The 14,519-nt window shown below is 43.2% G+C and overlaps 1 protein-coding gene across 1 annotated transcript in view; it reads left to right on the top strand.

Moving 5' to 3' along the window:
* Window positions 1-14,519, top strand: part of AFF3 (ALF transcription elongation factor 3) — a gene marked incomplete at its 5' end in the record, with an annotated part of 138,313 nt that overhangs the window by 109,019 nt on the left and 14,775 nt on the right. Inside the window, 3 exons of the mRNA XM_019669197.1 lie at window positions 30-89; window positions 9,621-9,684; window positions 12,085-12,221. Coding sequence (XP_019524742.1) covers window positions 30-89; window positions 9,621-9,684; window positions 12,085-12,221 — 261 coding nt within the window. The remainder of the gene's footprint in view (window positions 1-29; window positions 90-9,620; window positions 9,685-12,084; window positions 12,222-14,519) is intronic.

A 14,519-nucleotide genomic window follows, 5' to 3' on the forward strand; every position in this document is an offset into this window, starting at 1 on the left:
CACAAGTCACGGCCACAGACAGAGCCATGGTCTCCAGGCTCCAACGGCCACCGGGACTGCAAGAGGCAGAGGCTTGTCTTCGATGACATGTGAGTGTGGACTCTTGGTTGATACGGAGAGGGGCAAGGTGAGGTGGAAACGTCACAGGTAGAAATTATACTGTGGCCATGTGTGGCATGGCTGGATCAGTGAAATGTTCCCCTCTCGAAGGGAATCGCCACTTAATGTTGAGTGGACCCATGGGTCCTGGTGCAACTTTTGACCGGATAGAATGACCACTGCTCATGGGGTCACACCCAAGATGTCAGAAAGCTAAGGCAGTTGGCACTGGTGAGTCTTATATTTCAAAGCGCCTGTATTTGGGACTATTGGTGGTTGTATGCTACCAGCAAGAGAAGCATTTTTGTTTTTGTAAATTATCACAGGCAAACAATGATAGTGATTTACTCCTGAAAGCTCCCTTCCTCTAAAATGATATATTCTTTATAACACTATAAACAATTCTTATACAGGAGAAAAATACCCTGTCATTCTTCAGCCAGTCCTCTCACTAAAACCCAAGTATAACTTCCATTCCCAGCATCAATTTAAAAGGAGGAGAAACAAGAGAAGCAGATGAATAAAAATAGCCTCCTAGAATGCCCTTGAGATGCTGAAAATGACAAATGAGAAATGATTAAAATGATACTGGAAATTATTTAGACTCTTAGGGAAACAATACGTGTCAAGGTCAAGGATGAGCCTGGAAGGCAGAAGACATAGTTTCTAGAGTTTGCTTGACACCTGTTTTCAGCATTAGCTGTTCACTGAGCACCCAGTACCTATCTGTGTGAAGCACTCCTAGGGTGCAGCAGCATGTGACAATGAGACATCCTGCCCTCAGATTGCTTACAGTCCAGCTAAGGGAACAGACAATAAACCACTTAACCCCACCCAAAGTCAGAAAATTAAAGGGTGCTAAATGTCTGTAAGTCCCACATTCCTTACCAGAAAAAAAAAAAGATATTTGTGACACCTGTCTCCCGGGGTTTCTCCTAGGACCCAGTTAGATGCTCCCTCGTAAGAGTATTCGTCTGGAGAAATGAAAGCTCTGTGCAGAAGTGATGGCTTCTCCATCCTCATCTTCCTCCCCTCCTCTTTTGAGCCCTCATTTCACCTGAGCAGAGGCAAGATCTGTTTGTCACCTCTATAGACATCTCTGAGAAATGGGACTATGAAGCCATAGTCCTCAAGCATTACCTGGGCTTCAGTAAGCCAATTTAGGCATAAAACTTGGAGGTTGAAAGTCAGATCTGCATTTTGTTTGTTTCATTTACTGGACATGTTCCAAGATAGTTGGATTTACAAAAGGTTAAGGGTAGCTGAGGAAACAGGTGTTCTCCTCTTCCGATGACTGCTGCAGCTGCCCTTGCAACCCCACACATGCTCTCCTCCTGGCCCTCGCCACGTCCCCGTCCCCTCCTCTTCTCCACTGCCCTAAACAGCAAAGGAGGTGGCCATTATTAAACAAGAAACTCTCATGGCCCAAAGCTTTTCTGAAAGAAAGGATTTATTGAGGCAAATGCTAGCCAGAAAAGGACCAGGTCCTGAGGTGTGCAATGTAAACCATCAGCAGCGGGGCTGGATGGAGCAGGCAACATGTGTGCTGTCCTGGAGCTGACGGGCACTTTTATACCTTATGTTTTGAGGAAGAAAAATGTAAGTTGTTTTGAAAGACTTTACATTGGCTGAAGATATGGGAAGCTGGAGGAAGGAAAGTGGAGGCAGTTCTAGGACAGGTGCACAGTCCGTGAGGAAGACATATGTACTCCTTTTGATTGGTTACAGACAGCAGTCCTGAAGTTCATGGTTATGCGGGATGCGGTGGCATCCGGTGGTCACTACAGAAGTTGATTCAAAGCTCCAACATACATTTGGGAATGTGAGTTTATTGTTAGTTGGCCCACTGCTATTAACCGCTTAGTTACTCATCTCTTTCTCTCCCTCTCCACCAGCTATAATTTAATTTAGGACATCTCAGATTTTTTTACTTTTGTCATCATTAATCCCCTGGGTGTGGGGCATGTAATGGGAGTACCATCAGTTGGTCAACTACGGATATAATTAGGGTTCGGTGGTATAAAGTATTCACGTGAGCTTTAACCGTTTGTAAAAACAGATTAGAATTGTATGTAATGAGGACGCGAAAGTTTGCATTCAGAAGTCATAATCGAACAACCTGATCAAACACAATGTACTTTAGACACTGAGGTGCTCAAAGCATTAAACGTTTCCAGCAGGTGATGTTATGGATGTGGTATTTAAACACACACACTCAAACTCACACAGAGAAAGTTAAAATGTAAGGAATTTTCCAATGTATGGACCAGAAAACTAACACAGAAACAGCAACAACTAAATAGTTGCACTTGGTTCTGTAGTTTCTTGGGCTGTTTACAAGAGGAAGTGTTTTTCAGTCTACTGGGGCTGAGGCTAATATAATTTTGTTGCTCTGTGTATCAGCGAAGAGGCTGTTGTCATTGGTTCTTCCCATTAGCAGTATGTCTAATTTTTCTGGCTGACAGCGGCAATAAAACTGTTTCTCCTTTTATGGATATAGATCTAATCGAATAAAAAAGCACTCTTACATATCCATCATATGGAGAGAGAGATGGCATGTTCCAGTTGCTCTGTGTCCCAACTGATTTGAAACCCGTTAACAGTGACATAAACATGCGACTCAAACGGCCACGCAACCACTGACCTAAGAAAACTCTGGAAAGGTTCTAAAGGCTTGAAAAGCAAAAATAGGCATTGCCTCTTCCTCAAAACAATGAAAATAAGTGTCCTTGAAGAGATCGCTAGGCAAGGAGGTCTCCGAAAATTGTCTCCCAGGTTCAGTTGGTATGTGCTGAGCACTTACTAAGCACTAGGTACACTGGCAGGAGCTGTAATTAATTAATTAATTAATTCTCAGTTATTAATCCAGGGCAGAGGGAGGCACATGGGTGGCCTCCCCAGAAAGGTTTCCTGGCATGGAAACTTTAGCCTCCTCCTGTTCCCTCTCCACTCTCTGCATTCTAAGGCAGCTTCCCCACCAGCAGGCTTGTTGACAGATGAGGACCTGACTCCTGTCACTTTCCCTGATTTCTCATTGATGGCGTCAACAAGCAGTGAAATGACCAAAGAGAGGCCACCAGGAGAAGAAAAGAAAGAGCTAGAGAATTCACACTGGAGTAATGTAGTGTTGATGGAAGTCAGCTACTGTGATCCAAAAAGTAACAGATGCCACACTGTCATTTAATTTTTAAAGCCGCATCGTGCAGCTTTAAAAAAAAAAAAAGTAAACTCATTCCTTTGTATTATAAATACTCATCAATGGTTGAATAAACATGGGATTCAGACAACAGCTGAATCCAGTGTTGAATGAACCCAGATGAATTACAGTCACATTCCTAGGGCGGGGCTTGGGGGAGGCGGGGAAGAGGTGCTGCCTGCGTTTTTTCTTTATCCATGAATGTAAGGGAGCTGTATGCAGGTAACTAAATTCACAGGTTTCCAAGCCCCTTTTCCTGTGCAGCTCATCAATTAAACAGGCACATCTGTGCCTTCAGGATGCAGAATAGCACTTCTTTTAAAAACTTGATCCAGGTCAGCTGTTCTGCATCAATTGCAGGCTCGGATGGGTGGCAGTGTGACCACACCTCCTCCCCTGACACTTAGCCATGCATGCCATTCACTGCTTGACAGCCTGGATCCTAAGGTAACACTGGGTGATTACCAAACTTTTGTTTAAGAAAAAAATCACAAGAATTTATGTCAATGAGTGACAGCATTTGATTCAACTCAAAGCCTAGAAACAGATATTATTGCGAAGCCTTGAGCTATAAATTACTTGGTGTCCTAATTAGTGACAGGGGAGTTCCTGGCCCAGGGAAAATCGAGAGGGAACAACTGTGTCATGAAGGCCTCAGTACAGAAGTCCTGAGCAGAGCTCGGTGGTGAAATGCTTGGCTGAAAATCCAGCCTCCGTTCCCACCAGCCATATTGCTGTGCTGGGAAGCCCACGAACCCCTCGTGCCAGCTCTGCCTGTGCTCCCAGAAGGAGGTGCCCGTATTTCACAAGGAAGAGTCAGTCACGATCATCACATGCAGCCAAACTACCCAACGTCCCATCTGTCCCCAGCCCAGCTCCATAAACCTCCCAGCATTGAGAACAAACCCCCTTGGCCACGGAAGCCTGTGAAACGCGGCTGGTGGGGAAGGAAGAGGACTCGGCGTTTGTGATGTAATTATGTTCGGCAGCCTCACTGCTAAGAGGATTTTAACTTTATAGGGGATGGGAAGATTCTTGTATGTGAAAGGTCAGATCTCTGGCAGCATGCTTTAGTCAAAGGCCACCAACTGAAATCCTTCAGTAGGTGATGTGACATCAAGGCAAGACACGGCCGTGGAGGGATTGCTGATGCCACTGCTGTTCTCCTAAGGGGCTCCCTTTCCCAGTCGCTTCAAAGCTTGACCCCACCTTCCCCGATGAGCCATTAGGACGTCTTCCTGTTCTTCATATGGCATTTTTTCTATTATGAAATCCCTGTCTCTTGGCCAGTTCTTAGTTTCTTCTCACCAAAACAGAGAGAGAGAGAGAAAGGCCTAGGCTTGTGTGAGGTCAGGGACGCAAGGAATTCAGATCTCCCCGATTGAAATCTTAGCTCTCAGAACATTTTCAGGTTTGGTACAATGGTTTTATTTATAATGCCACACTCAGAGAAGAACAACCATCGGATTGATGAGTTTCCATTTCACTAGAAAGTTGCTTTTGACTGCATGACAAAACCCTGCAGCGCTCCGCCTGTGCATCCTGGAAAGCACATGCTATTTTCTATGCGTGGCCAAGAGAGAAGCAGCCGTCGGCCAGAGCCTGTGGCCTATGAGAGACAATGAATGATCCTTGGGGCCTCTGAGAAGCCAGGTTGCAGGGACTCCAGGGTCCCAGCCAACATCAAGGCAATGGACACAAAAGCTGCACCTGAATCTTTCCTGCCCAAATGCAGTCCTGCTTCCTTCAGGAAGTGCTCAGGGCCCACTTCCCACCCAGAGCCACTGACTCCGTAGTGCCCTCATCAATAGTGTCGCTTACTCAGTGCATCAAAATAATCACTTAACTTCTTACACATTCTTCTTTGTGGAGAAAGTACCTCAAAGCTTGGGACACAGTCACACCTCTGGGGCTTATCAAATGACAAACTGATAGGATGTCAGATGATGAATTCATTTGGTATGCAGTTGCCTGTTTGCCTGATTTGGATTTCAGCTTCCCTAAGAAAATTGTCCAGATTTCTGCTGTGCCAAGGAACCTGTTTGTTCAAACACATTGAGCTCTCCTCCTTGCCAGGTTTCGCGAAACAGGCTGGCCCCGCTGAAGGGGGGTGTTTCACAGGGGTAGAAATTGCAGAAAGAAGCCTGCCAGCCTCTCCGTGGGGGACCATTCCTCTGGATCTCAGCCACAAAGGAGAACAAAAAGCAAGCTTGCTTTCACCCTCCTGTGCCAGAAGAAATATTGGGGTAGCTCAAGCCCCAAAGCTGCTGAGAACTAAAGCGCTGTGTTTGTAGGTGGGGGTGCGGGGAGGGTGAGGCAAAGGATCTCTTTGGATCCAGTGCTCGGATTGTTTCTGTTGCCAAGAGCGCTTATAACAAAGACAGACATGGCTGAGCTTTGGTTTTTTAGGTCCCACAAGCCCTCTTTCTGAAGAGCCCAAAATGCACAGTTAGTTACATGTATGATGTTTAATTGAACTTTTTTATTAGGTTTGCTCATGTATCCTCATGAAACACCATCACTGTGAGAAACAATGCAAAGAATGTTATTATCTAAATGAGAAACAGAAACTCTAGGTTGTCAACGTTAAAAAAAAAAGTAGATTAGATGATGGTTCTGTTTGAACACTGTGATAATTCGATTTCATTTTAGTACCTTTGCCATGTGTGATAGTCTGTACCTGCCACACCGGTGACATCAATTTTATTTTCCTACTGACTTGAACATTGCTGTCAGACTGAAGTCCTCATGCTAGCATGCATCCACTGCCTGGCTGGACAACCTGCATGATGTCCCATTGGTCCCCTTGCCTTTATAATGATCCAATCTAGGAGCGTGGTGCTAGAAATCACCTAAAAGGAGAAAATGGGCCAATCATCAGGCAATCTTCAGTGACTCAGTGCAGTGAGCCCTCCATTATGTAGTGACAAGAATTCTAACTAATGCATTCATAAATGGCCTCTGGCTGGTACTTTTTTTTTTTTTCCTTCAGCATCTCGGGTTTCCATTGTAGCTTCTGTGATAGAGTCAGAAAATTAGATGTGTTACTTATCCGCGTATACTACTGTGAGAGTTTGTGACTCAGCCTCCATATCAGGTTTTAAAAATACATTCATATGCTGCAGATAAAACGACATTCATTGAGGACCCTGTATTAGGAATGAGGACCCACTGCCATCCATAAGGGTAGCCTAGAAGGCTCGTAAAAACTAAGATGCCATAGCTTATTACCAAGAGAATCCTTTCATGAAAGCGAAATGCATTTGAAATGATAATCCGTTAGTGACAAGGCCTACCAAACAGGGCAAGAAAAAAAGGACCAAACTCATACACTAGAGTGTAGAGCAGATAATGATGTAGAGAATTTCAGGTTGCCATGGAGACGTTCTCTGGCTCATTGGCTGTGAAGCTGCACCCCATCAGAAGCCACCACTCTCTTCTAAGCTCAAAATGAATTCAGTGCTATTCAGGGGGGATTCATTTACCTTCTCCCATGTGCCTAAAACTGCAGGGTGGGGAGGATCAACGAGGTCTACAGCGCAGTCCCTGCTGAAAACGTGCCAGCTGCAGAGCAGCACGTATGCCATGACTAGCTCAGAAGGTAATTAAATGCCCAGAAGTGTACTGTCAACAGGAAGTGGTGTCTGAGATCAGCAGAGACAGACATGAGCATGGACCAAAGTTATCAGGAAAGCCTCATGGCAGTAGAACGTGAGGGATGGTGACATTTGGCACATAGTAGGCCCTCAGTGAATAAGCACTCTGTGAATGAACAGAGAGGAGAGTGTTCCAGGCAGGAGGAAAACAATGAGCAGAGCTTCTAAGATGGGGACGGCATGTTACAAGACATTGAGGAGACAGCCCTGTGGGTGAGGGCCTTGGTGAGTAAGTGACATGGATAAGACAGTTGGGTGAGATTACTGGAGGCCTGAACTGAGACCTCATGGCTCTGGAGATTGATTGTAGGCCTGTGAATAGGGTGGTGATGTAATGAAAGCCATATTTTACAAACATGGGTCAACAGTTAAAGCCCAAGATAGACTGGAAGGGAGTGAAACTATAAACCAAGAGAGGTGGCGAGAGCCTAGACTTCTGTGGTGGATGTTTCACTGAGAGAAAGAAGGGATTGTACAAGGAAGCATTCAGAACATTTGACAACAGAGGAGAAATGGGTAGAAATACCTGAACTCCTCCTGAACACATCAGCTCTGGGACCCCATCGGAAGCCCAGGAGTCTGATCTGGGTTTGGGCTAGAGGTGGGTCCGGTCTTCCACTTTGGGGCGTGAAGCACAAGGAAAACCAGAAAAGATTGCAGAGGATGTTTCAGGCAGTGAAACTACTCTGTATGAGACTATAATGGTGGCTCTATGTCATCATACATTTGTTAAAAATCCATAGAAGGTACAACACCAAGGGTCAACCCTAATGTAACCTATGGACTTTGGGTGATAATGACATGTCAGTGTAGGCACACTGATTGTAGCAAATGTCCCACTCTGATGAGAGATGTTGGTTGTGAAGAGGCTGTGGGTGTTTCGGGGCAAAAGATATATGGGACAAACTTATACGTGCTGCTTACTGTCAGCCTAAGACAACTCTAAAAAAAATAAAGTAATAAAGTAAGTCCTTTCAAAAACAACAACAAAAATAATATAAATTGCCAGAGTTGGAATCAAAGACCTAACAGACAGTCAATATGTATTCAAAGGTCAATATGTAGACAAAGAGGGAAAACCCACCACGGAAAGACCACTAAACCATTTCAGTGGAAGCAGTATGGACATCTAGGAGATGAACTAGAGAAAGCAGAGGTGGTAGGAGCAGGGCCTTCCTGTGAAGGAAACCACAGGCTTTCCCCACCAGTGAAGACCCACCCAGGTGGATAGAAGGTTGCAGCCCTGAGTGGCAGGAAGAAGGGTGACAGGATGATGAGCCAAAGATGGGAGTTTAATTACACCCATTAAGGAAATTCTGCGACGGTGGTCCTCATTTCTTTGTTGGAGAAGTTAATTATACCCAGCATAGTCCCACAGTCCTGACAATATTTTGTGGGGAAGTAAGAGACAGAAAACCAACACCTGTTGCTTCCGTAGTTTGGGACCCATGACCCAAAACTAATTATTTGCTATGATCCTGGTTTATTTGTTTGATTGATTGAAACCATTAAAATGAGGATAATAGTTTTGGATTGCAATGTTATTGGCATGGTCTTCATGGCTTTCCTAAGCATTTTGACCTCTTGGATTCAAGGATGCCCTGACAACCTAATACTGCGGTAAGGAGAAAGACCCATTAGCATCTGAAAGAAGGATGTTAAAATAAGCATGTTAACAATAGGTTAAACAGCCCGTGGTTAATATCACTGCTTACATCTTACCTCCCTTTCAGCGAGTCCTGGCTTATATTGGATATTCATGAACAGTTCAAGGTTCTTGATTACACAAGGACCCATAATACAAAAAAAGTTTAGACTGATGGCACTGAAAGTATGCAGATTTTTTTTTAATATATCAGACCAAACCTTTAAAGGTACTGTCTGGTGGAGTAGTTTTGTGTAACCTGGGGTCATTACATCCACTCAGATCAGTCTCTGGGTGAATTGCCTTCATCTCCCAGCAGAGTTGGTGTCGGCCAGGGTTATTGCTTTAATAATGCACACGTCTGCTGTTAATGTTTACCAGCTAGCTAATCAGCGCTCTGGAGAATACATGCCACACTGGCATTGTTACAAGGCAGACATCATTTTACAAGGAACTTCATTATAACTGCAGTGTAATCATACGGCAGTCCCTCTTTTCATGTCTCACCATGAAGCTTTAAAATAATTATATATGGATAGAGCCATACAGCTCTAGGTACCATTTAGTTATATAAATGGCACTGATTTTCATAAAGATACATACATATGTTCACCCATACATACCCATACAATTATTATAAGATATATTTACAATCATTACATTAAAGAGTGAGTGTTTGTATAAATATCATGTGAAGTAAGATTGTTCACTTGTTTTCTTAACTATGCAATGAAAAACCTGATTCCTAAATTAGGCATTGGGAACCGTGTTAACGATGTGCATATACAATGTGTTAAATGTAAACGATGTGCATCTACTGAGTGTGTTTTGAATCGCTAACTGAAGAGAAATATACTCGTTGTGTTTTATGTAAGGGCAGTAATTGGGAAATGCATACAGTACCTGATTCCATATTAAGCGGAGTTTTTACATTGTGATTCAGGTTTGAGTAAAAGGGAAGATGATTTTCAAAAGATCTTACACTTCCACAGTAATGACATTTGATATCATCCTCTCCTCATAGGCCGCGCAGTGCAGATTATTTTATGCAAGAAGCTAAACGGATGAAGCATAAAGCAGATGCAATGGTACGTTCCTTTTCTTCCCAGATACGCTTTTCCAAATTGTGTTTGCACTGCACCTTCATCATTGGGAAAATATAAGCCGGGGTAATTATAAAATCTATTACAGGGATGGCTGGGTCTGTTACATGGAGAAATGTTTATATAATCAAGTGCTCATAGCCCAATAAATTATGACTTCAACCAATAATGTCTGACTGGGAGAAAGTTCTGGGTAAATGGGTATTTTAATTTAGTCCTAAGATTTGAATAGTAACTAAAGGCAGTGGAGTCAGCGGATGGCAGCATTTTTTTCCTTTAAAAATAAAATCTAGGTTTGCATCTTTCTGTCTCGTTAGCCTGGCCAACCCTTGGCATGGTCCCAGGATCTAATCCCTTTTCAAAAAGACTTGTGTTCTTCATGTGGATCTGCCAAAATGAATATTTCTCGGAAGCTGTGTGACATAGAAACTATGATACTGCACCTAAGACTCTAAAAGTCACCGCAATTTGATGTTTAAAAAAATTTTTTCTTGCTTGTAGAATCTCCTGTTTTGGAAAGCTTGAAGCTTTTTAGGCATTAAATTACAAAAAAAAAACAGTAAAAAAAAAAGCTTGTTTTTTTCTAAAAGAGGTCATATGGTTATTTCATCTTGAGGTCTCGTCCAAGGGGCCTCCTACCTGCCCGGGAATGTCAGCTCTGGTCCCCTCCAGCATTTATAACTGAGATCAGGGGGAGCTGGAGATGAATACAGCATTTCAGATGCCCTTCACTGTATTTGTCCCGTGTTGAAGGTGTTCAAACCCTAACAAGTACGCCTCTCGGTGTTGCTGATGTTGCCCATCAGATATTTATTTGATAAAGATCACTGCCTTGGTTTGCTAGTCAACAGGGGACATAACCAGACCATCAGAAAATAGAGAGGAAAATGGAAGGGACAGTTCTGGTGGAGAGTCCCTGTCACCTGAAGAATCTGAGGCATGATTGCTACTGCAGAAGAGCGTTGAGTACTAAAGCAGAATGAAATTCTCTGCCTGAATTATCCAAGGGCTACCAGGGTTATTCATTCAGTGTCATCTTGCCCAGCCCGACACTCTGCTCCAGCCAGAGTGGTCCCCTGCTGGCCTCTAAGCACACCTCGCTGATACCAGCCAGTGGGCCTTTGCACTGTAGACTCTCACACTCACACACACTCACTCTTGTGCACACTCACACCTTCAGCATACTCCCCAAAGCCAGTCAAATGCTACAATTTCTTCCCAGGGTCCTTGTCAGGTTTCCTCCCCAGCCTCTCTGCGGCCCCATCCATCACTTGTTCCCTTTCTACCATCTCTTGTTCACTGGGCTCCTTGCTTTGCATTCTTGTTCATCACAGACTGCCTTGTGCTATGCATTGTCTTGTGGGTACACATTTTCTCTCTCCAAATGTATTATATGTTCCTGGAGGGAACTTGTGTGTATCAAGTGTACATAGCACAGAATTGGGTGCTTCAGAAAATATTTACTGAGTGAAATGACTTCCTTCATCTGAAAAGTGTTGTCAAGAAATATTGCTTGATATCCTACTAAGGTTATAAGCTGTTTAAAACTTTGATTTGCTAATGAGGGAGAGTTTTGCTCTACATTTCTTTTTTCTAAAGCACAGTTACAAGTGAGATTTTTTTTTCAGAGGGAAGACTTATATTAGTAATTAGAGTATTTGTGTAATTCTGTTTTGATTAATGAATGAATATTTGAAAACTGGGGAGATTATGCAATTCGTACTTAGGATATGTACTTATCCACAGAGAGTAACTATGTAGGGAATGAGGAACTTGATGGGTAAATTTAGATTCACAAGGACCTAAGAATATAAAGCTGATTTTTGCTGATGTGGGGAAAGGCTAACATCAATTTAGACAACCCCATGTAATCCAAAACAACATTTTTTATTAAATTTCAACTCTGTGTCACATTTTAGCTAAGCTGAAATAGTGCCTTGAGTTTTATCTCCTCTCCTTTCCTCTCCTTACTCTCACCCTTAAGTGAACGGTAAAATAACTAGAAAAAAAAACAATAAGAGAAAGGAATGGAGATGTAAATGTCACAGATATTGTAAAAGACAATAACCAAGGCTGGTCAACCATCAAAGTTGGAGTATGCCCAAAAAAGTATGAAAACGCTTATGTGAAATCAGACATAGCAACTTTGCAGTATATTTAGCTTCGCATGGAAAGACAAGGAATGAAGTTGCCAAGCTATTTGGGGTTACAAGGAGGGAAACAGAGATTAGAGCAATCGTGACGTTCTAAGCAATTCTGATTGGCAGTCACTATACGGATTTGGTACAATTCTGTACGTAACTGTTCACTCACTTAGACTGTGTGACAATGGCATTTTAAAAACTGTATGCTTAAGGAAGACACTGTATTCACTCTGTTGATCAGGTGGAAAAGTTTGGGAAGGCCTTGAACTACGCTGAAGCAGCCTTGTCATTCATTGAGTGTGGAAATGCAATGGAGCAGGGCCCAATGGAATCCAAATCTCCTTATACCATGTATTCAGAAACAGTGGAGCTCATCAGGTAAGCACTGTGTTTTTTTATGCTAGGGGGTGGGGGTGAAGAAAGTGTGTGAGTCCTCAGAATACAGAGAAAAGAATGTCATCCTGCACTGTCAGCTACCAAGAACCAACCAAAAGTAAGAATGTGAGGTTTTGCATGACAATTATGGCGCGTGCACGTGCGCGCGCGCACGCGCACACACACCCATCTCCTTTTCTCTGTGAGCCAGGCAAGGCAGCTCCAGCAAGGGAAGGAAGCTGAGTCTTGAGTGAGACGTGATAAGCCCACTTCACCCTGCTAGGAAGTGACACATTTGTAATGCATTCCACCTCCATGCTGCTTTTTTTTGTATCTGACCCAGGTTAGTATAATCTCAGTCCTAACTCCACACAACTCAGGAGTATTTAATGAAAGGAAAGAGAATGCATGGGGATTTTAGGAAAGGAAATTCATTGTATGGTATACTATCTCAGAGAGTCCTGGTGTTGTATTGGTCTAAGATCTGGGTATGAGCAGCATTCCCCAACCTGGGTTAAGACATGTAATATGAACAGAAGCAGGGTTTCTGATGGGCACACATCATGGGGTTGATGGGAGATGCTTGTCTTCCATGATGGAGACCTGGAAAGGCACATTGTTATCATCTCTTTAATGAACCATTATGGGAATTTCATTCACTAACCCTATTGAGAACCTTTGTCATATGATTTATGTTTTTAGCCAGTTCAACTGCTCTGGATAATGTCTAAAACCATGATGTAAAATTATTTTTCCTGGGGCCGGCCGAGTGGCGCATTGGTTAAGAGCTGGCTTGGGACGCCAGAGGGAGCCCTGTTCGTATCCCACATATGAGGGCCAGTGACACTGCCCTCTACAGATAATGTGCTAAACAACAGCTCAACCTGGAGCTGCGCTGCCGAGAGTCGCCGGCGATGGCATAGGCTGCAGCCCCTGCTGCAGTGGGTTGCCATGGGCTACTGTGTGTAGCCAGCAGCCACCGAGAGTGGCTGTCCAGAAGCTGGCGACTGATCTGCCTCACCTGGGAAGAGCGCATTGATGGTGCCAACTTGGGCCAGTGAAGCAATGTCCTCCACAACTAGACTGAAGAACAAAAGGACAGCAACTTGTCTGTTCCCCTCCCCACAATTCCCCAGTGCTGTTCGCATCCCCCAATCCCCCAATAAAAATCTTAAAAAAAAATTGTTTTTCCCAAAATTAACAGAAACAAAAATCTCACTGGATGGGCTTAGTCATAGAGTGGAGATGACTGAGGATAAAAATCAATGAACAGGAAGTAGAATTTACCCAAACTGAGCAACAGAGACAAAATAGACTGAGAAGGAAAAAGGATAGAGCCTCAGGCACAATGACAAAAGATCCGACATATGTATCTTTGGCTTCCCGGAAAGAGAGGAAGAGAGTAGGACTGAAAGAGTATTTGAAGAAGTAATAGCTGAAACTTGCCAAATTTGGCAAAAGATATAAACCTACAGGCTCAAGGAGCTGAGAAAAACCCAAATAGGGTAAACCCTAAGAAATGCATGTGAAGACACGTCATAACTACATTCCTGAAATTTCTGAAAAACTAAAGACAAAACAAATCTTGAAGCAGCCAGAGAGAAATGTCACGTTACCTAGAGGGAGCACCAATTCAAGTGACAGCAGACTTCTCAGCCGAAACCATGGACACCACAAGGGAGTGGCACTACATTTTTTAAGTTCTGAAAAAAAAAAGAAACTGTCAAACCGTGAATCCTAGGTTCAGCGAAACTTCATTCTTCGGGAATGAAGAGGAAATAAAAATATTCTCAGACTAAAGAAAACTAAAAGTTTTTGTTTCTAACAGATTCTCCCTTACACATTGGCTAAAGGAAGTTCCTCAAACAGAGAAAGTAAATGACAAAATAAGGAATCTTGGGGCATCAGGAAAGAAGAAAGAATAGTGAAAAAAACAGAAATTTGGATACCTGCAATAAACTGTCCTCATGAGTTTTAGAAATCATACTGGATGATTGAAACAAATTATACCACCATCTGATATTCAAGACAGTGTTTATGTAAAAGTGGGGAAAGTAAAGGGACCTAAGTGGAAGTCAGGTTTCCACACTTCACCCAAAGTGGAAAATGCTGATACCAGTAAATTGGGATGTCACATACATACCGGGGGTGCCAAAAACAATGTATACAATGACTTGTATTCATCTTTTGTTATCGGTGTATATTACAATTTTTTTTAACTGAGCCATCCTGCCACCTGTTGGCAGCTCAGCGGCAGCTCAACTCAGGCTAGAACTCAAACCGCTGTTGCTCAGAGCTCGC

This window comes from Hipposideros armiger, unplaced genomic scaffold (assembly GCF_001890085.2).
Source record: "Hipposideros armiger isolate ML-2016 unplaced genomic scaffold, ASM189008v1 scaffold_550, whole genome shotgun sequence".
Lineage (NCBI taxonomy): Eukaryota > Metazoa > Chordata > Mammalia > Chiroptera > Hipposideridae > Hipposideros > Hipposideros armiger.